This window comes from Molossus molossus, unplaced genomic scaffold, assembly GCF_014108415.1.
Source record: "Molossus molossus isolate mMolMol1 unplaced genomic scaffold, mMolMol1.p scaffold_m16_p_9, whole genome shotgun sequence".
Lineage (NCBI taxonomy): Eukaryota > Metazoa > Chordata > Mammalia > Chiroptera > Molossidae > Molossus > Molossus molossus.
In genome coordinates, this window is record NW_023425403.1 from 57,820,884 (window position 1) to 57,844,745 (window position 23,862).

Sequence of the window (23,862 nt, forward strand, 5' to 3'; positions counted from 1 at the left end):
ATGACAAAAAAATGTAAATCAATAATATAGAGTACCTTATTTTAAAACGTCAACAGAAAATGTTTCCTAGGAAAGAAATAAGCAACACAGCACTGAGTAAAAAGTTCTTCAATGATGGGTAAACCACGTGGGAGAGTGCAGCATCAGAGGTTTGGGAGTTCTTTAGGCAGCATTGTTCTCCGTAGAAGATTAATTGTATATTGTCACCTGCTGTATGACTTTGTTTCCCTTACTTGGTAGGAATAAACTATTGGACTTCTAGTTTGAATTTTACAAGTTATAGCTTCAAGCTTTCTTTTCTTCTAAGTCCAAGTATTGGAAGATCATAGTCACTTCCTACTCCCTGCTGAATGGGATTTTTCCATAATTTTAATGACAACATAATTGTATGTTTTGGTTTTTGATAAATAACTTCTCCACCATAAGTATGAAGCATTTGATATGGGTTCTAAGTCGAGAAGAATTACAATTTTCCTATAGTTGGACATTTTCTTTTCTCTTTTGAGATGAGATTATACTTTAAAAATAATTCCAGCCCTGGCCGGTTTGGTTCAGCGGTTAGAGCGTCTGCCTGTGGTCCTGAGAGACCCGGGTTCGGTTCCCGCTAGGGGCGTGTACCTCGGTTGCAGTTTGTCCCCAGCCCTGGTCGGTTGTGAGGGTGGCAGCCACTCGATGTGTTCCTTTCACATCGATGTTGCTCTCTCTCTCTGTCCCTCTCTCTCCCTCCCACTCTACCTGAACAAAAAATGGAAAAATGTCCTCGGGTGAGGATTAAAAAAAAAATAATAATAATAATAAAATAAAAATAATTCCAGTGTTCTAATGACATTAAAATACACTCTTTCATTTTTGTATTCATTCCTCTAATTAATAAATAGTTTTGGGGCCCTACGTTGCATCAGAGTTTTGACTCCAGCAGTGAGGAAAAATAGATGTGTGTTAAAACTGAAGACATTTATTTTGTGAGTTCTTTAAATGAAAATATAAATGACCACTCATGAATAAGAAAAATACTAAATTGAGTAACGGAAGAAAAAAAATTATCTCCTCTTAACTTTCAGAAGCCATCTGGATTTCTCTCTTTATTGGATGAACAAAGTCAAATGATTTGGTCAATGGAACCAAATCTTCCCAAAAAGCTACAGAGTCTCCTTGAATCCTCAAATACAAACGCAGTGTATTCCCCCATAAAGGATGGGAATGGGAATGTCGCCCTCAAAGGTCCAGGCACGGCGTTCACCGTTATGCACTATGCAGGGCGGGTAAGTTCAATGTTTACTACGTAATTTGTCATATGTACTAATGGACCAAAGGTCTTAGGACACGCTTTAAAGTTTGTGATATTTTAGAGTTTATTTTGATAAATGAAAGTTGGGTGAACAACCCACAACATTTTTCTTTTCTAAGCTCTTTTCTCTTAGCCCCCTCAGGGCTTAGCATCTTTCGAATGCTGGTGCTGAAGCATACAAGTGATCCTCCTCATAATGTTGTGAGAATTATAACTTAACATGAGCAAAAGAGACCTGGATTTAATACAAAGAGTTCTGCTGTGAACTTTGGGATATTTTCATAATCCAAACACACATGGGACATCTGAGTTTACTTACCCTTAAAATAGTTTCAGTATTATTTTTCTTAAAGCATGTCAACCTGAGAAAGAAAGCTACCTCCAGATCTCATAATTCCCTAGCCAACTTTGTAAAATTTGATTCTTTCTTTAAAACCTTCAAGGAATCACTCTTACCTGTCTAAAAAAATTTCAGACTCCTTGGGCTAGGCTTCTATCAGACTACTCCAAGCTGATACCTCTCTTTTTTTCATGATTCATCTGTCACAACTACCTTACACAAAACCTCTCTTCAGGTTATTTTTTTCGAATCCTCCCACTATTTCCCTGAATTCCCCACCCTTTCCCCCTTAGACTCTCTCACCCTCAAGCTTAAAATAGCCTTCCTGTCTTCTTCACAAAGTCAAGTTGTATCCATCTTTCAATGCTTCGAACCATGTCCCATTATCTTCAGCCCAGTTCCCATCTATAGTTAATGTCTTCTACTTTTAAGTCTGTAGTCCTCAGGTATTTTCCCCTGTTGGCTCTTAGTACAAGTTACATATTAGAGGGTGGAATCTCTCCTCACGCTCTCACACTCAGTGTATTGCAGTTCCTTCCAGCCAGTGTTTACTGAGTCTGTACTGTATGCCAAACCCAGAGCATAAGAGAATCAAAAGGGACGACAACATTCTTTGCCCTCAAATATCTCATGGTCAAATAAGGAAAAGGTAAATTATCCAATAATTATGATACAATTTGTTTATAATAACATTGGTAATATTAATAAAATTCTATAGTACCACAGAAAAGGAAGAAATTATTGGGCTTCAAAAAAAAACCAACTGTAGAAATGTTTTCTAGGGAAGTGAAATGTGACCTGAGCCTTCAAGGTAAGTTAGAGCTTACTGAGAATAAAAGGCAACGACATTCCAGTCAAGACATGGGCTTTAGCAAGTGAATGGCATGTATAACCCTCAGAGTTCAGTTGCATAGGACAGAATCCATTCTAGCTGTTCAAGCAGGAAGTAACTTTAGTATGGAAAAATAATTATTGGGAGAATTTGAGTTGAATTTTAGAAATGATCTTAATTAAAACCACATCACATGACAAGGCTACCAATGTAGTTATGGCCTTGTCTTTGATCAGGAAGCTTCCAGCCATGTGGAGAAGCTGCTGTTACAGGTACTGACTCTTTTTTTTTTTTAAGTCTTTATTGTTGAGAGTATTATAGATGTCTCCCTTATTTTCCCCTTGTCACCTGGTTTCTGTCCTGCCCTAGGCCTCCTCCACCCTGTTGTCCGTGTCTATAGGCAATGTGTACATGCATATAAATTCTTTGGTTAATCTCTTGCTGTCCCTACCCCCCTTCCCTCTGAGATTCTTCAGTCTGTTCCATGTTTCCATGCCTCTGGTTCTATTTTATTTGTTAGTTTATTTTGTTCATTAGATTCCACATATAAGTGAGATCATATGATATTTGTCTTTCTCTGCCTTATTTTGCTTAGCACAATAATCTCCAGGTCCCTCCATGCTGTCTCAAAGAGTAAGAAATCCTTCTTTTACAAGTGCATAGTATTCCATTTTGTACATGTAGCACAGTTTTTTTTATCCACTCATCTACAGATGGGCACTTGGCTGTTTCCATATCTTAGCAATTGTAAATAGTGCTGCTATGAATATAAGGGTGCATATATTCTTTCTGATTGGTGTTTTGGGATTCTGAGGACATATTCCTAGACGTGGACTCTTATTTAATGTTACCAGTGATACCAGTAAAATACCCATACCCTGATACCAGTGACTGGTACCTGGAAGGGGTCAGTGACTGGGCCTGGAGCTCTCCACTGCCAGAGAAAAACAAAACCTCCTCATTTACTTTCCAAGTAAAGCAGCAGAGGCACCCTGGCCAGTTTGGATCAGTGGTTAGAGCATTGGCCTGTGGTCCAGAGAGACCTGGGTTTGCTTCCCACTAAGGGCACGTAAATCGGTTGCAGTTTGTCCCCAGCCCTGGTTGGTCATGCGGGTGGCAGCCACTCGATGTGTCCCTTTCACATGGATGTTTCTCTCTCTCTGTCTCCTCCTCTCTCTCCCTCCCACTCTATCTGAACAAAAAATAGAAAAATGTCCTCGGGTGAGGATAAAAAAAAAAAAAAAAGCAGCAGAGGCAGCAGATGTGGGGCCTCTCTCACTTCTACTTTCTAAATCGTGTGCCATAGTGCGGGACTGGAAGAAGCTACAGAACGGTAAGAGTGTAGCTGCAAAGGAGCCTAGGCAGGGTAATTTCCCCACTTTTTGATGTCTGCAGTACAGGAAAGCAACTAGGATAAAGGCAGTGTACCATTCTGCCCTATCCACTCACATCGTAGTTGGGAAATGGCACAAGAAGTTCAGTTCAGTCTATTGAGCATGGTAGGAGAAAAGTCTAAAAAGACTGTTTTTTTTTTGGCCAAGTCAGGAATAAATATGTATGTACTACTTAGAACTTTGTTCTCTTGACAGTGTTAATTCATCACATGTTTTCAGACGGGGTGGGGATGAAGTAAGGAAAACATGCTAGAAGGTGAATTGGGAAGAAGAGGAAAGGGGCTCTGGAGACAAGTCGGCAGGCCTGCGTGTGAGCAATGGCTGTGGAATGCAGAGGCGGCTTTCGCCAGGAAGGGACTGGGGACAGACTGACTGGGTGTGCAGAGTGAGGGAGGAGGCAGAGCTTGAAATAACACTGAGGTTTCTCACCCCCCTGTAGGGTTACATTATGCCAACCAAGAGGAGAAATCCTGGAGAATGAGGCAGTTTAGAAGGAACGATATTCAGTTTTAGATGTTTTGAATTTGAGGTTTTAATGGAAATCCCAATAGCAAGCTGAAAATACTTGATGCTGGGATGAAAGAGTTTGGTTGTTTTTAGAAATGCAGTCAGATTTTTGGAAATGTGCATCTTGATCATTTCACCCAGAAAGAACATGGAGGAAAGAGAAGAATCAAAGAAACCTAGAGAGAGGAAGGAGGAGGAGTCAACAGGAAATGCACCCGGTGGGACTAGCCAAGGAATACTTTTGTGAAAAGTTACAGTAGAATGTTGCCACGTGACAGCTTGAACGGTTCATGGATGGGGAGAAAAAGTCAGTGAAACATTTTATGTATAACAGTTAATACCTGTCCCAGAGTTATTTCTTTTATATTTGATTGTGTGCGCGAGCGTGTGTGTGTGTGTGTGTGTGTGTGTGTGTGTGTCTGTGAATGAGTGATGTCCTCAACAGCCCTGCCCAGCTCCTGTAGACTTATGCCTATGGCTTCTTTTATGGAATCAATCTATTTTATATTTGGTCTTTCTGTTTTCCTTCTGCCTTATGTTTTTTGTCAGCATCATTGTCTTTTCCAAAGAGCCCTGCCTGCTCATGATGAGCCTGAAGTAGGACAACTTCAATTTTTTCATGTTTGCTTCCAGCGATGTTTTAGGGTTAATTTGCTCTAGGACTGACTTATTCGTCTCTCTTTCCAGTATCCACAGAGCTCTCCTCCAACACTATGAATCATTTTTATTCCTATCATCCTTTTTCACTGTCCAACATTTGCATTTATACTTAGTAAATGGTAATACAAGGGTGTGGATGGTCTTAGTGTTGGTCTCTAATGACACATCTTTATTCTTGGTGATCTTTCCTCACTCTTCCATTCAGCCTTTAAAATGTCTTTATAACAGTAGCAATCTTTTAGTGTTATATTCCAATTTTTAAATCTATATTTAAAATTATACATGCTTTGTATTTATAGAATTTAGTTGAAAAATTATAATAAGGTATAGCTAATAATATTGGAACATTATTTTCTGTAAGTTTCATGGGATCTCTCTTAAGTCTGTATATACCTGACCTGCATTGTGAGTCTGTCTGTGTTGTATCTTGGAGAGATGTTCAATAAATGCTAATTGTGTTAACTTGAATGAGACCCAGCTTTGGAATGATATTTTGTTTGCTTTTAAAAAGTATTCTACAAACACTTAAGGACATTTCTATTTCAATTGTTTAAAGCAAATTTGGGGGGAAATGAATAGTTTTAATGAATATATTTATTTTACTGAATTCTAGTAGCAATAAACCATAGTAGAGAAAGCCATTTGGTTAGTTGCCATACAGCCAAAACCCTGTGAAATTATGGATTTTTCCTGTAAAGGCACCTTTATATTTTAAGCAGGATTTTCCATAATTGAAGTCAGTTTTGTGGTTTTATAAAAATCTTTTATTTCACTGAGAGATACTAATTAATCTTAGCCCAAGGACTCCCTAAGGACTCATTCTCATGCTACAGTATAGATTATATGTAATTTGTGACAATATGTCAAGCCATATGCCATCTAATCATCAGATGTAGCTACATGTATTAAATTTTGAGCTACTGCATGTTCAAGAAAAGGAGTGTATTATGCATTTTGTAAACCAAGAGATGTAGCAAAGAGTGAACTGGTAGGATCAGCATTCCTTAATAGCTCTTTGATGATAAAGTTGATCCCAAAGTAGAGCTTCATGGCTCTGGGGTCCTTGGGTTGGTTTGTAGCCTTTTATTTGGCCAGATGGATGAACTAGAGTCTTTAATATAACCACTTGCTCCTCCTTGAATGGTTTATCTGGGCTTGTTAGTGAAAACTCATTATATCTCATAGGAAGGATAAGTATTGCTACCGTTGATGATATTCACATCCAGCTCCACCAGGATTGTCTCACCCATCCTGTTCTGATCATGGGACCCTCTCATGCTTCTGAATATTGTTTGGAGCAGAGGCTCAGAGGTCCTTTTAGAAATGTTTAAGCAACATTATTTGCATTACAGCTGAAGATCTTTTCTAAACACATTTGAATTTTTCATTACTCACAGGAGCATGGTGTATTTTCTAATCTCCATTACAGAAATATTTTAAAGTAAATGGGAAGAGGCAGTGCATGAAATATTAACGGGGTCTCATTAATGAGCATGAATCTAAATTTAAAAAGGCTGTGAGTTGTATTTTGTTGTTATTTGTTTTAGCAAATTTTATATCATATAGGGGATTACCTGTTTTAGGAATTGTTCTTACACTTCTGCGGGTGATTTAAATGATGAATAAGCATTAAATTCAAAAGTATGTCTATTTTATTGGCTTTTAAAATTAAGAATCTCAAAGGAAAGAAGAATTATTATTTGGCAAAAGACATGGGCTCTTAGGAAAATTTAATTTCCATTAAGGTGATTCTGAACTAACTCTAATGGGAAATAGTATTTTGAAGTTTCTAAATTTTAATGTGAGAAAAGGGAATAGATTAGGAGATAGTAAAGTGAACTGAAGTAATAAGAATGAAATTAATGAAAATATAGGTCAAAATTAAAAGTTGTAAAATACATGACACTTACATATCTGACCCTCTTTGTTTTCTGCTCATAAAGTCTTTGTCTCAAAGTTGTTTATTGTGATTTTATAATTTTTAGCATGAAGTGATTACCTCTGGATCTCATATAAATGTTTCATTCTATGACTGGCCTTGATGGTGTACATAAATCAAATTGGTGATATTGTTCTTACTTAAGATGATGTGTGTGTCTGTGTTTTAGCCTCCTTCTTTCCCCAAACACTTAACTATTGTAGTGGGTAGAATCGTGGCCACCCAAAAAATACATCTGCATGCTCATTCCTAAAACCTGTGAATGAGATCTCATTTGGAAAAAGGGTCTTTGCATATGTAATTACGTTAAGGACATGAAGAGGTTATCCTGGATTATCTGGGTGAACTCTAAGTCTAATGACAAGTATCCTTATAAGAGTAAGGCAGAGAGAGATTTGAGAGAGAAAAGGCCATGTGACCACAGAGGCAGAGATTGGAGTGATGTAGCCAGAGGCCAAGAATGAATGAATGGAGTGACCAGAAGCTTGAGAAGCAAGGAGTAGTGTTCCCTACAGCTTCTGGACTAGGAGATCAGGGGTGCCAGATTCCAGACTTCTGGCCTCCACACCTGTGAGATAATGAATGTGCCTTGTTTTGAGGCACCTAGTTTGTGGCTATTTGTTACAGCAGCGCTAAGTAGCTAATACAGTGTTCATGGTTCAGCATTAACTAACTAAAAAAGTAAGTAGTTTTAACTTATAACATTGTAGAATTTCTTTGTCACATTTCATTCATTTGAAGTGTTCCCTACATTTCTCCACCTCTATTTTTTTTTATTTTGCTCATGTGTTTTTTCTTACCTGGAATGCCCTTTCTTTCCAAATTTTATCCATCCTTTCAGGTATCAAGTTCTTGGCCTAGTCCAAATTCCACCGATCTCTGCCTTCCTGGATCAGTAATGGTGATTGATGCTTTCATAGCGTCTTCCAATTTACACAGTGCTTCTGAGACATTTTCACCATGTGTATAAATGTTACTATGTCGGTTTTCCAGTTAAGTAACACTTGGTGAAGGTCAACGATTCACCAAAGATTAAACAACTATCTATGAGTCTCCTGAGGGTGCCATATCATCTCATACACTAGGTGGCTTAAAACAGCAGACATTTATTTCTTTCTTGTCCTAAAAGACAGAGTACACCATCAGGAGTCATAGTTTGTTTATTTTCCTGCAGGCCTTGGGAGAAATCGGTTCTCAGCCACTCTCCTGGCTTCTAGTGGTTGCCAGCAAGGGGCGTTTATGCTCAGACACAACACCCTCCATCTTCACATGGTCTTCTCCTTATGTGTGTCTCTGTGTGTCCTCTTCTCTTTTTGAAGGACATCAGTCGTTGGATTAGGACCCACTCTATCCAGTATAATCTAATCTTAACTAATTATGTCTGAAAACATCTTATTTACAAATAAGGTTACATTCTGTGGTTCTGGGTGGATATGGATTTTGGGATACACTATTCAACCCACTACAGCTTAGTGGGTCACAATGCTATGTCTCATTTTCTCACATCTCGTATGTTTCCCTCTTTGCATCATGGTTTGTGGTGAGAATTTTAGTTTATTATGTAAAGCCGTGAATCTGTGGTGCAGTGGGATGCTGACACGCACTGGGACACCTGGGGCTCCGTGGCTGTGACCTGGAGTAGGACACTGACCTTCAGCTGACACACCCGTGAAGTTTGTAATTAAAGAGAACATGGAAATGAACGTCATAAACTTGTTCTGCAGGTTAAATGATGAGCAAGCAATAGATGCAAGTATGATTATTTTGAGATGTTGCGTTAAATATGTGAGTCATGTTTCCCTAACAATAATTTTTGATGCAGGAATATGACCATATTTAGCAAAATTTTGAACTCATCAATCATAGATATTTGAAAAACCAAAAATATTTCAGGGGTATAATCAACTAGCTATATTCTTACACCATATTCTTAAGGACCTAATTGACTTGTTCACATTAAGTTAGTGGTAAAATGTTCTTGATTAGTTACAAAAGTATATTTGTTAATTTTTATATCTTATGAATGTGCTCACATTACATAAAGCAATGATTTAAAAGTCACGTTAGAATATTTATTTTTATTTGTCATAATGTCATTAATACCACTTCAGCAGATGATAGGAAAGATGTAACCACCACAGTCATTATATTTTCTTGCTCTTCCTATCACACTTGAAAAACTTCAGTGGAAAATAAGCACAAAAAATTGAGCTATTTCTCTATTTATGAAACCTATAATATTAAAAGATTTAGATAAGTGTTTTAACTTATGGTAATGTGACATTCTGTTTTTCACTGGATATACAGGGTATTTATGTGATGAGAAGTTCTACCTTGATTAAAGAGATTTTTGAAAAAAATGTATTATTTACCACCTGGCTTTATGACTAATATTTTAATGGTGCATATAGGTATGTGAGACTTTAGTACAGATTTTAAACGATACTTTCAATATTATTTGCCTTGAGAAAATTAAAGCATTGTCTGCAATTGATATACATATTTGGAGAGGTAATTTTAGGACATAATAGCCTCTTTATATAATGTGCTTGTAGATGTGCTTTCCGTGGGTGGATTTTTATTGTATTCATCGGGATTTCTCTTCCATCTTCCTAAACCACATCCTCGCAACGCAGTGGTGATGCTTGATTATTACCGTTCACGCTGCTGATTTCCACAGGCCGTGATGGGAACCATAGTAGGAAAATGGCTGATGGAAGTGATGCGGAGAAAAGAATGATGTTACTGATTTGTGGCAAGTCTATAAAATACCTGACTTTTTTTTTTCTTCTTCTCCCTGGAAAAGATCTACCCCTATTGTTGAATAAATTACGTTTGAAATGTATTGGTTTAGATTTATGCTGTTATCCAGACCTCTGAGAAGCAGAGATCTTTATCTCACTGATACTGCAATAGATTCTGGGTGACATATGCGTGGGAGCCCACCTCTTTGTCCTTAGACGTATTTACATAACATGTATGCACAAGAAACCTTGGCCTGTTTAATTTTCCAAGTCTACCTGTATCAGGAATACCTTCTGTAGCCTGTCAACTGGCCTTCACACCCCAGAGATTTGTAGGAGACATGATGTACCCAAGAGGACTCTGAAAGTGAACCTTTAAATCAAAAGAAAAAAGCTGGACTAATCAATAGGGAGGCTTCCATTTATTTCTCTTTCTTTTCTCCAGGCAGAATCCCCAGACATAACAATGAAATCTGTCTGGTCTAAGCCAAACTGATGGTATTAAAGGTTATTTGACAAAGATATTTTGACTCACACAGAAAGAGCTTAATTTACATCTGTATGTTTTCACCTTTCCCTCAGCCTTTTAGAAAAATAAAAATTAACTCCACCAGGCTCCGGGTGCTCTGTTGCTTCTATCAACTTCACCTTTGGCATACATTTTTGTAGGAGACTGGATAAATGTTTCCTTCCCCAGGTTTGGTAAGGAAGAGAAAATGCAGGGTCCCATTGAGGGAATCTTACTGTTTCTTCAAAGACTTAACAGCTTCTGTTGTCTTCATGGGTTGACAAAGTTATGAATAAGAAACTTTAAATTTCCTAAAATATTTATATTTTATTGTTAGTGGATTGCTTTTTATCTTTAAAAGTAACCAGTGATGGCCAGCTGGTGTGGCTCAGTGGATTAAGCGTGGTCTCATGGACTGAGAGGTCCTGGTTTGGTTCTAGGTCAGGGCACAAGCCTGGGTTGTGGGCTCGATTCCTAGTGTAGTGAGCAGGAGACAGCCGATCCATGTTCCTCTCTTACATTCATCTTTCTGTCTCTCTCTCCTCCCCTCTCTCTCTAAAAAATCAATAAAAGCATATTTTAAAAGTAACCAATGAGACATATTTGTAAATTTAAGATGTGTCAAGTTCAAGGCAATGTCTGTATTTATATTCTAGATATCTAGATAAAAACTCCTAACAATAATATCATATGTTCCTAATAACTTTTTAAATTAATATTTATCAACTGAAAGTGAATCAGAATGAAAGCAAGCAAAACTATTAGATAGAATCACTTTGTGGAAAAGTAAACAATAGAAGCCCCTGCTTATAAATGTTGATGTTATAAAGAGATCAATTTACTACTACACATGAAATTGAAACTCGTTTCAGCAAACCTCAGACAGAAAGGTGAAACCAGGCATCAAAAATTACCAGACCCCCTCGTATTTGCTGAAAAATGATCTTTTCTTCCTTTTGCTAAAATCCAGTCTTTGCATACATTTTGATATGCTATATTGTATTCTAAAGTTTATCTCAAAGTTTTGCATTTTTATCATCTGTTAATCCCATCTACTTCTTTTCTCAGGTTCACAGCATGCATCATGTAAATAACACTGTGGAGAGAGGAATTATAAAATTGACTGATAAGTGAACTTACTTCCATTTCATAAATATTGATGTTTCCCATTGTAGTATCCGCTGTCGTCTGCTAGGAGTTTATTTACTGTCATGATTCAGTTTTGTCTATGAGATGATGCCCAGATCTCCAATATAACTATTTCTCCTGTGGGCTTGGTACCTGCTTATGTACTTTTTAATGTATCTACTTGGGTAGCATCTGAAATGCAACAACAGATCCAGAAGCCAACTAACCCAAACTGCCTGGCTGCCTCCAAATTCTCTCCCTCTCAACTCACTTCAAAAAGTAAATAAATAAGTAACACTGATGCTCCATGTATGCCCCAATTTACAACTCATGATGAAATCAGAAATACAGTTACTTATCAAATCCAAGCTACTCTCTCCCCTGCATATCTCTTGAATCTAAAAAACGCTCCTTCTCATTCTCTCTAGTTACTGTAACAGTCTCCTAACACTACCTGTGTTGGTATGACATAAGTAGTAATTATCAATAAAGGAATGAATGAATATGTTTACTTAAAGACATACCAATGGCCTCTATATTATTTATCTTCTTGTTTCTCTGATAACACTTCAAAATTAAGTGTGATTATTCTGATTCACCTTGTTAGTAATAGACCTAAAGTAGTAGCAGTGATGGTTTACCAACAGTTCATACACCATTCTTTACACATTTTTACCTTTCAGCTTATACATCCTTGCTAGAAGAATAAACTTTCCTTTCTCCTTTAAAAAATCAGATCTTTCTGATCGTTTTTACACTCTTGTTCTTCATGTACCTGGTAGTCGAACAAGCACAACTCCAGGGATGTAATCAAGATTCAGTTTCCTTTTTGGCTCACACTACTTTTTAAAACATATTCAGCAGGGACAGTCCTTTTCTTTAACCAGATAAAAACTCAGGCAGCTCCAGTGATATTTTTCTAGTAATAGAAAGTTCTTTATTTGCTTTCATAGGCACTCAAAGACTCAATTCAGCAATTGTAGTCCTACATAATGATCAGAACTACAAATGTAACTGAAAGTTAAGTCCCCTCTTGAGCCAACCGCAGAGGAGGCGCTGTACAGTGGCCTGGGGCATTCGGCTTTCTTTCTTTTCTTGTGCTGACTGTCTTGTATTGTCACAATGTGCTTCACACACACTAGATAAGCCTTTTGATGTTTAGGGCTAACTCTTACCTGGGTACTGTCAAGGTACTCAGACCCTCCTCCTCCGGGAGCCTTTGACACCCTTCCCATGACCTAGGTGATGCTGATTCTCCTGGCTGGCAGCTCCCCCGCAGCCTTGGTTTCTGGTGTTCATTCCACACAGACTCTCTTCCCTGGGCTCCATTATTCCCAGCCCCCATGTGTCCTTTGGGCAGGATGTAGCATGGACCAAAAAAATGTAACTGTGTCTTTTGTTCTTCATCAAAAACATAATATGTTCTGTGCTCTCCACGTTCAGGAGCTGACATGGCTCATTCCACTGCAGCAGGTTACAAATGTTATCTCTGATGTGTATCTTTAAAATTTTTTATCGAATTTATTGGGGTGACATTGGTCAATGACATTATGTAGGTTTCAGGTGTACATCATCTGTATGTTGTATTGTGTGTTCACCACCCCAAGTCAGGTCTCCTAAATGACCATTTATTCTCCTGTACCCTCTTCTGCCTCCCCCAAGCTCCCTTTCCCTCTGGTAATCACCATACTGTTGTCTGTGTCTGTGCGTTTTTTTGTTTTGTTTTATTTTGCTTAGTCTCTTCACCTTTTTCATCTGGAGACTGTTATGCTAAGTGAAATAAGCCAGTCAGAGAAAGACACATACCATATGATTTCACTCATATGAGGAATTTAATGAACAAAATAAACTAACTAACAAAATAGCAACAGACTCATAGATACAGAGAACAGACTGACAGCTGTCAGAGGGGAAGGATCTGAACAGGGGTGAGTTCCTTTACCCCCATTGCCCTGCCCATCTTCGCCCTCTGTGCTTCTTAATAGAGTCAAGTACTAGTCTGCAAAGTCTTCCCAGCTGATGGGACAATGTCAGAGTGTAAGAAGGATTTCATAAAACCTCTTCCATCTCGGCTTAGGAGACCAAGGAATAAATTGTATAAGAGTACTTATGATCCGGCTGATGTGGCTCAGTGGTTGAGCATCAACCCATTCACCAGGAGGTAGCCGGTTCGATTCCTAGTCAAGACACATGCCCAGGTTGTGGGCCTGATCCCCAGTGGGGGGCATGCAGAAGGCAGCCAGTTGGTGTTCTCTCTCATCTATGTCTCCCTCTCCTGTTCCCTTCCTTTCTCTTTCTCTAATATCAATAAAGAAATACAAATTTTTAAAAAAGTACTCATGGCCATACTTGCATGCTACATAAAAGAATCATTGTTGTATACTCAAATTGGTGTGAGAGCAGTAGGTCAGTAGACCAACATATGGTAGGTAGGTAGAGAGACAGGTAGAGATGGATAGATACACACACATGTAAATCAAATCCCAGAACTACCAAAAGCACATGTAAGTACTCGCGCTGTAACCTGAGATATCCTGAAATGCCTACATCGTCACTGAAGGTGGTTTTGTTAGGGAAACTAATGTTTAGCACTTCAACCACGTGGAAATATAGAATTGCATATCAGAAATGCATTATGTGATAATAGAATTAGCAACTTGGTTTGTCCTTAACGTATTGCCTTACAAGGCAGTGTGCATGCTGTAGAAAACTGTCTCATTCTAATGCAGTGTTTGATCTGGAAATAATGGATACTCTCTTAGCTAGGTAGGAATAAGAGAAGGAAAATTATGGCATATGAAGTCTAAGTAGCAAATCTAAGTGATGCCACAGAAGGTCCACCTAAGACTGTAACACCGTGGTTTTGCCACTCAAGCGCTTTTCTGTTTGATTCCGGATTCTGGCCTGAAGGAAGAATTGAAGAGTTGTAATATTTGTTTCTAGCCTGGTGTGCAGTGCGCTCTTGTTCCCGCTTCTCCTTTCTCTAACCTGTAAGGCCGTGCATCCCCACAAGGATGCTGAGATCCATTCTGCTCTCTCCGCGTGATTCATTTATGGGCGTAGATAACATCTCCTTTCACACTCAGTCCTTCTAGAATGAATAGCTCTTATCACTTTGTCTTCATCCATCAGCCCTTCTAGTTCTGGCATCATTCTCTTGCTTCAAGAGCTTTGCGATCTCTCTTCAGGTGCGAGCAGGGGTAGGCCCAGTGTCGCTCCCTGTCCTGTCATGAGCAGCGAGCAGGAGGTGCCGGCAGCACCAAGGCAGGATTAGACAGAGGAAGAAACTGGGCATGGCGGGGGTGGGTCGGGAACTCGCCCGAAAAAGAAACTGTGCCAAACTTCCAGTAAGAAAAAGCTTACAGAGAATAGTTATAAAGGAAAAGTTGAGGCGACAGACAGGGGACAGTGAGGTGTTCCACAAATGTGTCCCTGGTGGAAGCGGCCACCTCCTGTGAGGCCGGAGGGAGAAAAGGAGGGGATGGTGCTACGGGACTGGGAGCTGAAAGCAGCTCGTGGGAGCTGGAGCCGCCGGGGAGCCGGGGCCACGCACGGTGGCTGAGGGATGAGCGTGGAGCCAGGTCGATGGGGAGGAAAGGGATTCCCAAGGTTTTTACCTGAGTCCTGCTCTCCAGGCGTCTGCCAGGACCCCAGCGGAGCCCAGATGGAAGGCCCGGTGAGAGACCACGGAGCCGGCAGGGACAGGGATTTATCGGAGAGCAAATGGTGTGTGTAAAAGGGAAAAGCATTGCCAAGCCCAATCTGTGACAGAGCCTGATTCTTTTGAAAGTGCATACTTAGACAAAAATAGATTAGATGGGTTGATAGGTAGGTAGAGAGAGAGTGGGAGAGGGAGGGAGGCAGGGGGCGAGAGAGCGAGAGGAGAAAAGAGGTTCCCTCTGCAAAAAGGAATTACAACAAATTTTATTTTATTATTTTTAATACTTTCCAAATTTTATAAATGAATATTCACTATTTTTTATGAAATATTTAAAAAAGGTCAGTCCTAGTTGTTTTCCTTGATTTTTTTTTTCAAACGTAGTCTTTGAACCCTGATTTAATGAAGATTGTATTTATTAACTTTTGCTATTAACCACATGAAAGGCAGTTTGAAAATCTACATACATGGTATCCACTTATGCCCATTTACTATGTGCATATATAACCTGTTCTAATCCCCTGAAAATAATTCCTTTTATTGATGGGCCATGCTAATAAACTCATTAAACTTCAGTGTGAGCCGGCCCCAGTTCAACAGTAAATTGAATGAATAGGAAACGGAGGTCCGGAGAAGCCCATGCTTCCAGCATGAATCATTGCAGCCTGTGGTCTGCAAGTGTTTTTGTTAGACTGATAGGTGGAAACTAGAATATGAACCCCTCTTCATAACCCTTGGTCCGTTGTTCCTTCTACTTTAGTACCCTCTAATTAATTTCATTGTTCCCTGACTTCGAGCACTGTGTATGACTTACACGCCTGCCACAATAACAAGGTTGCTCCAAAATACTGGCTTCTATTGCTGAGGGTTTAGATAAAAGTATTGGAAAATTCTTTCTCTATAGCTTTCTGCAAAATGTTGACTATCCTAAGAAAACAAGTTTAACCTGAGTATAATTATACTGTAGTTTCTTTTTTAAACTTATCAGCAATTTAAAAATAAGCCAATTTCTGCTCTAATAGTAGTTCCGTATCTCAAATGCCCAGAAAACATCTGTCCTCTGCAAACCCTGCCCCCTGGGCGCTCCTATCTTCTGCCAGCATCACACAGGGGACAGAGTGCACGAACATCCTAAGTCACGAGTACTTGGAGCCATGATTTGCAAACTTGACTGTGCACCAGAATCAACTGGGAAACATGTTAAAATTCAGGTTCATTGGCTCCAGTCCCGTAAACGATGATAAGGGGGCCTGGGTGAGGTCTAAAGTATGTACATGTTTAATAAGCACCAGAGAATGCTTTCCTATAGGGAACCTGTGAAGCACATTTTCAGAAACACTGAAGGCATTCTGAGCTGCAGAGTAGGTGCCCAGTTTAGCACACATTCCACAATCTCTCGCTGCCCTCCTGCTGGGTGCCGGGCACCCGGACTGGGGCCGGGGCTGCAGACACAAGGAACACGCCAAGCCCAGCTCCGACACACGGCAGCACCTTCTTTATCAAGGTCGAACAAGCTAACTGCTGCTGTTTTCAACTCGGGGAATTAAAACCAGTGATGGTGGATAGAGCTGTGGCCCTGGGGCTCTCTCACCTTTGGCTATTTCCGTTTCCTTGGTGATTAGCCAAGCATGAGCCGCCCAGCCTGCACGCAGGAAGAAAACGCATGTGGTTTGGCATTTCATAACCTAACTGTCCTGTGTGGACCCAGGACACGAGGTACCTTGCTGAATCGTTATTCACAGCCATGGTGAGTTTTAGACTCCCTTTTTCATATATAACTAACACAATTTCTCTTTTAATTGTATTTATTGCAGTACCAGAGTGTTACAGCAAGTACTTCTAAAAAAGCAGCACACGCCCATGTCCCCTAGTTTATATCATACCCCTCACTTGGCATGCACACGGGGGCACTGGATGAGCACTGCTCACTGCTGAAACACAGGCAACTGGCTAAATCTCCTTTGGAGTCATTTTACTGAACAGAATCATTCCAAAGGAAATCTTTGAACACATGACAATTTCCTTAAAGATCGGTATTAGGCTGCATGCATATAAATTTCTCTATTACACGCATGAGGGACGCTGTCACTGACAGCATGAATCCTACCATCCGACCCTTAAGACGAAAACAAGAATGTAAAGACGGAGGGGAAACGGAAGGAACTTAACCTGGTCTCTATGCTTTGTGACTTTCATGTTTCTCTTCTTTCATCCCTCAAATGACAAACCAGCACGACAAGGCAGAGTAGGGCCTTGAGCAGAGCAGCTGTCCAGAATGACCTAGAAGGCTTCCGCCGACAACCTGCTCCTGCGGCTCCCGCAGCTCCGTCATGTCCCTCACCCCCACCCCGTGGCTCAGCTGAGAGGTCAGACCTGTCATGTCGATTCTCGTGACATCACAGACTCACCAAGATACAGGGGATTTCTAACGTACACCGAGTTCCTCCTTGGTGGTTTCCCTTCCATAGAAATTTCTCTGTCCATTCAGCTCGGCTTTGGGGTTCACTTCCCTTTGCATTTTCCAGAAACCCTCAGCGTTGCCCACTGTTTTGCAGTTTCCGTGGTTTGTTTTCCACGTAGTTGTTGCCGTCAGAAGCCACTGGTCTCAGTGAGATCCAGACACTGAGGCTGATGAATGTGATGTGCTTAGACTTTCAGGGAGACTTGCTTTATTTAGAAGAGATTCCTCTGTAAAGTAATGAATAAATTTTGACTGATAAAATTACACAGAAAGAGAATCTCCTTTTTGGATAAGCAACCCATTTAGCAGCCTCAAAATAGATGACATAGATGACCCCAAGAGTCTTCTCCCAAAAATTCTGAGAAGGTCTGAGAAGAAAGGACAGGTGAGCATTAGAGGCAGCTGTGGGGGATATTATTAGAGAACTATAGGTATGATGCAAAGCTAGGTACTGACAAGCTTTTTCATTTATCTTCAAATCACCTTGAGAGATGGAGAAAAAGCCCGAGAGGTCGAGGTTCCCTTCCACGTTCTGCAGATAAGAAATCATGAAGTCTCCGAATCTTGGCATCTTGACCCAGGTTACCGACTGGGCTGGGACTTGCTGGAGGCCGTGCCGGCCGGTGCGCTTTCCACTGCGGCTTGATGCCTTCCCAGCAGTTGAGTCTTGGAAAAAAGATGGCATTGGCAGCTGGAAAAGTTGGAAAGGAGTTTCCTAAATGGAAAGGCAGGAGTAATGTCGAGAGAGGAAATTTGGAGCAGAGTGGCAGGAAGTGAGGAGAAAAGTACAATGGAAAACACCCAGAAATGGGCTGTGTAGCAAAGGCTTTTGTTAGGTGAAGTGGGCATCTCTCCCCAGAGAGTGAGGATTTATCAGAGATGTGACATGAGCAACCCTTAAGTTAGATTTTTCGGTTTTCTTTTTGCATCATTTTCTCAAAGTTTACTTCTAGTTCTTGTTTTTACTTAAGACAAAAAAGAGAATATGTGAATTGTCATAGTTTAGATTATAATTTTTTTAAACTATGCCACCTAATTTGCTATACATTTTTAAAGTGAAAACTATAAAAAAAGTATAGTGACATTTATTAAAATTATAGTTTTCCTTTTAGTGCGTATGACTTTGAAATGCATAGGCATATTTCAGCTTCTAGTATTGGACTGTTTTGTTGTTGTTGTTGTTAATCCTCACCTGAGGATATATTTTCCATTGATTTTCAGAAAGAATGTAAGGGAGGGAGGGGAGTAGGGAGAGAGAGAGAGAAGGTAGGAGAGAGAGAAACACCTGTGTGAGAAAGACAGACACATTGATTGGTTGCCTTTCATACACGCAGTACTCCGACTGGAGCTGGGATCGAGCCTGCAATCCAACTACATGCTCTTGACTGGGAACCTGCAACCCTTCCATGTGCTGGCTGCTGCTCTAACCACTGCACACTGGCCAGAGCATGCACTAAGTTTTTTTTTTTTTTCCTTTACTGATTCTAGAGAAAGAAGAAGTGAGAGGGAGAGAGAGAGATAGAAACATCGATGAGAGAGAACATCTCTTGGCTGCCTCCTGCATGCCACCCACTGGGGATCAAGCCCACAACCTGGGCATGTGCCCTGACCGCAAATCGAACCAGTGACCTCTTGGTGCATGGGTCGATGCTCAACCGCTGAGCCACTCCAGCTGGACGTGCACTAAGTTTTTAAATGTAGTCCGTGCCCCCAGCTTATCCCCAGGGTTGGGGGATGTCAGAGGAGACCTAGAGGGGGATCATGACTTTTGCCACTGCCCAGAAGTAACCAGGCCACAGCTCTTCTCTCCCAACACACATTTGGTGGAGGCCACTTAGTAAACAAAGAAGTACATCAACTCTTTCCACCTGCTCACCCCACAGACAGAAAAGTGTGACTGGACTCCCAGTGGGGACCCAGAACCTCCTGCGCCTGCCCAGCAGTAATGAGTCTCCCTTCTTTCTCTATGTCAGAAGAAGGTGGATGGGAAGCTAGATTTCTCCACCCAGTGGTCACAGGCTGTGCGTCCCTTCTCCTGCTGAGTGGCGTCAGGGAAGCCACTTAAAACAAAGGTTAAGTGGGAAACTTCAGCACCTTCCTCTGGACAAGTCATCGATATCTTCCTAGGAAAGCAGCAGGAATAAGGAAGAATTCAACAACATGTCAACCAACACAGTGGCTGGTTATAGAACACTTAAACCAACAAAAACAGAACATGCATTCTTTTCAAGTACCCACAGAACATGTATCAAAAAAGACCATATACTGGACCATAAATCAAAATGAATTACACTCAGAGGTATCAAAATTATACAGAGTAAGTTTACCTACCACAGTGCAATCAAACTAGAAATCAATAACAGAAAGATAACAAGAACATCAACAAATACTTGGAGACTAAGCATTACCCTTCTGTATAATCCATGGATCTCCCTTCTGTATAATCCATGGGTCTAATAAAGAAGTCTCAAGGAAATTTTAAAAAATGTGTTGAACTGAATGAAAATGAAAATACAAGAATCAAATTTGTGAAACATGGCTAAAACAGGATGAGAGGAAAACTTATAGCACTAAGTGTATATATTAGAGAAGAGGAAAGTCTCAAATCATAATCTAAGCTTCCACCTTAAGAACCTAGAAAAAGGAGGCCCAAATAAACTGACAGCAAGCAAACAGAAGGCCATCACAAAGAGTAGAGATCAATAGAATTTCAAAAAATAATTTTAAAAAATCAATGAAACAAAGATCTGGTTCTTTTAAGATAACAATAAAAAATGACAAACCTCTAACAAGAAAGACAAAGAGAAAAGATACAAGTTGCTAATATCAGGAATAAAAGAGGAAATATCACCACAGACCACAGACCCCGCAGACATCAAAAAGATCGAAAGGGAATGACAACCAGCTGTTATATGTGAATGTGACAATTTAGATGAAATGGACCTATTTCTCAAAAACACAAACTACCTCAGTTTACCCAATATGAACTACAAAATTTGAATAGCCCTATAACCATAAGGAAATGGATTTTTGTAATTTAACTCAACCCAAAAGGAAAGCTCTAGTCTCTATGGTTTTATTGGCGATGTCCCCAAATACTAATCTCTTCTAGAAAAATAGGAGAACTTTTTCCAATTCATTTTATGAAGCTCCTTTAAACCAGACAAAGACAACACACACACAAAATAAGAAAATCAAAGATTGCTATCCATTATGATACAGATGCAAAATGCTTTTAAATATTAGCAAATATAATTCAACAATATGTAAGAAGAATCATTCACCATGAATAATTAATTTTTTTCCTGGGGATGCAAAGCAGGCTAATGAAGAAAAAAAAAATCACATAATTATGTCAATTGATGTGGGAAAAAATAAAATAGAGGGGACCCTCTCAATTTGATAAAGAGTATCTACAAAAATCCTACAGTTGCCATGATATTCAATGGTGAAAGACAATGTTTTGCTCATAAAATCGGAGATAAGACCAAGAACGTCTGCTCTCGCTACTGTTATTAAACATAGTGCTGGAAGGCATAGTGCTATAAGGCAAGAAACGAAATAAAAGACATTGGAAAAAAGAAAGAAATCTGTATTTGTATATAACATAATTGTCTATATGAAAAATTCCAAGAAATCTACCAAAAAAAAAGTCTTGCCTGAAACTAATAAATTAGTTCATCAAGGTCATAAGATATAATATAAACATAAAGCCATCAATTTTATTGTATATACTAGTAATGAACAGTAAATTAAAAATATAACATTGATGATTGCTCATAAAAATGCAAATAGGTATAAATCTAACAAAACATGTAGAAGATCTGTATAAAGGATCTAAATAAAAAAGATACATTTCATGTTCATGGATTGGAAGACAACACATAAATACTCAATTTAGTAATAATATAGTAATCGTTCTCCCCCAAACTGCTATACAAGTTTAATGCAATTCCTATTAAAATTATGTGAAATTTTGTTTTCATATGGAGATATAGTCAATATTATTCTACAACTTATATGGCAAGGTGAGGAAAGAATAGTTAAAACAATTTTTCAAAAGGAGAATAATGTGGGAGGAGTTAGTCTACTTAATTTAAAAAATTAAAAAGCTTTTATAAAACTTTGATAATCAAAACAGAGGTAAAAGAGTAGACACATAGATCAATGGAACAGATTAAAGAGCAGAGAAATAGATTCATACCAATGTGTTCGACTGATTTCAGGGAGGTGACTGTGCCCATGAATTGGCAACATGGGTGATCTGTGCGATGATGTGAATGTCCTGAATATTCACCGCATTGATGTCAGTGTTCTGGTTGTGATGGTTTTGTAGGAAAGGGCTCACAGGATCTGTCTGTCTTATTTCTTACAACTTGGTGTGCATCTGCAGTTATCTCAAAATTAAAACTTTAATTAAAACTAAAGTTTATAAGGGCAGGTTATATATGTAACATAACAAATGGGCATGAGTAGATATTGTTTACTTAGATTTTCAAGTTGCCTTTAACAAAGCCAATGTGAAAACTTGGACTGAAGAAATTATTATAGCTAAAAGACCAAATTTGGAATCAGATTGTATTTTATCTTTAAAATTAAAAAGAAAAAAAAAAAAAAAGAACAACAAAAACAACTCCTCACCTATGTGGGTGTTGTGTGCATGTATTTCTCAGATCCAGCCACTGAAAACTCCTAGAAACATTGACTAACCCAATAGTATTGTGTGCTGTTTTGCACCCTTAGGGGTCCAGATGGCAGTCTCTAATTTCATTTTTTTACTAAAATATGGGAGGGCTCCTTAAGGAAATACTTGACTCAAGATTTGGGATGAGGGAAAAAGAAAACATTATTCCACTAATACCAATTATGTGACACATTCTCTATCATTTGCATTATTATATGAATTATGGTAAATTAACTAGGCTGTTTTGGGTACTGTCTAATAATTGTGTTGATCTTTCAACTCAAATTCTGTCAGTACTGATGTCATCCATAACTTAAATAGGGTCAGAAAGCTCTTAAATTTGGAAGGTCCTTGCAGAATATCATTTAACACATGAAGAAAGACTCAAAGAGTTAAGGTAGTTTGTTATCACAAAAATAATTGAGTTGATTTGCTTCAAGATTTATTAACTTCATACAAAATAAAATATTTTGCTAAATTCTATGCTTCCTACAAACATCAAACTGCCCTCGCTGAATGCTTGTACTGTATGTGTGTGTTAAATTTCTTTTTCTATGTAACTTGGCCAGTTGAAATTTCCAACTGGGAAGTTCTGAACTGTAGTTTTAATGTAGACCTTCTGCCTTTTTAAAAAAAAATAAATATCCAAGTAAAGGTGCCATTTATGAGAACTTTCCAAAGCACATGATCTTGTGATAATGAAAGACTCGTCAGCATAATCTTAAATTTAAAAGAACAGTACAATGTTATGCTATATTTGATCACAACATAACCCTTTTTGTTAATGTCACCAAATATTTACTGAATGTGTCCAGTTAACAAGTCATTTGGTTTGACACTTTGGGGAGACAGAGCCGAACACACCACTGTTCCTGCCCTCAAGGTACAGTCAGAATTTTACTGCAGGAGTTAGGAATGTCCATCACAAAGCAAGGCCGTAACAGGAGCCAAGGCAAATAAGGAATGTTATTTAGGGAAAATCAGGTAGTCCGATTATATGTGTGTGTGTGCATTTGCATATGCGTGTGTGTGTGTTTGCATGTGTGTGTGTTTAATTCAGAATCATCAGATTCCCAATGAAAAATTGGTTAGAATAGATGAGAATCATAGCTCTTCACTACGGCACCAGCTCTGGGACATTCGATGACTTGTCAAGCCCACAGAGGTTCAGTGTGGCTTAGCAGGTGTCCTGACTCCTCTCCCACTGCCACTCTGCGCACTGCAAAGTCATATGGAAAAATTTGAGAAACTTCAGGGTATCTTGGGATATGTCTGACATTTAGGCTTTTGTGAAAACAAAGAATAAAAACTCAGTAAGGCTTTATTGTAAGGATGGCATGGTCATGGGCTAGAATGTGAAAGCCATTTAGGAAGCAAAACTCTTTAGGGGTTATTGGGCCTTTTTCTATGTTCCTCTCACTAGATACACAGCCTCTTTCTCATGGATTCTTTTTCTTCTGTTTAGTCCCCTCTTGCTTTCAATGAAACAGTTCTCCCAGGGCTGTCTAGTTAAAATTCCCAAAGGAGTGGGGTGATTATAGCCTTTTTTTGATCTACCCAACCATGCTGTCACATGGGCGATGCAACATGAAGAAGTGCCATTCATTGGGCAACTGCTTCTCTTGGTTTAGTCCTGACCCACCCAGGGCAAAGAACAGCCTATGACACCTGATCATGGTGGCATGCCTCAGTCTGTTTCCACAAGAAGCAGAAGCCGCT

General features: G+C 39.3%; 1 protein-coding gene across 1 annotated transcript in view; it reads left to right on the forward strand.

Annotated features, from left to right (window-relative positions):
• MYO16 (myosin XVI) overlaps nucleotides 1–23,862 on the forward strand; it is a 422,200-nt gene that overhangs the window by 244,868 nt on the left and 153,470 nt on the right. Inside the window, exon 22 of the mRNA XM_036250228.1 lies at nucleotides 1,062–1,262. Within this exon, the coding sequence (XP_036106121.1) occupies nucleotides 1,062–1,262 (201 nt within the window). The remainder of the gene's footprint in view (nucleotides 1–1,061; nucleotides 1,263–23,862) is intronic.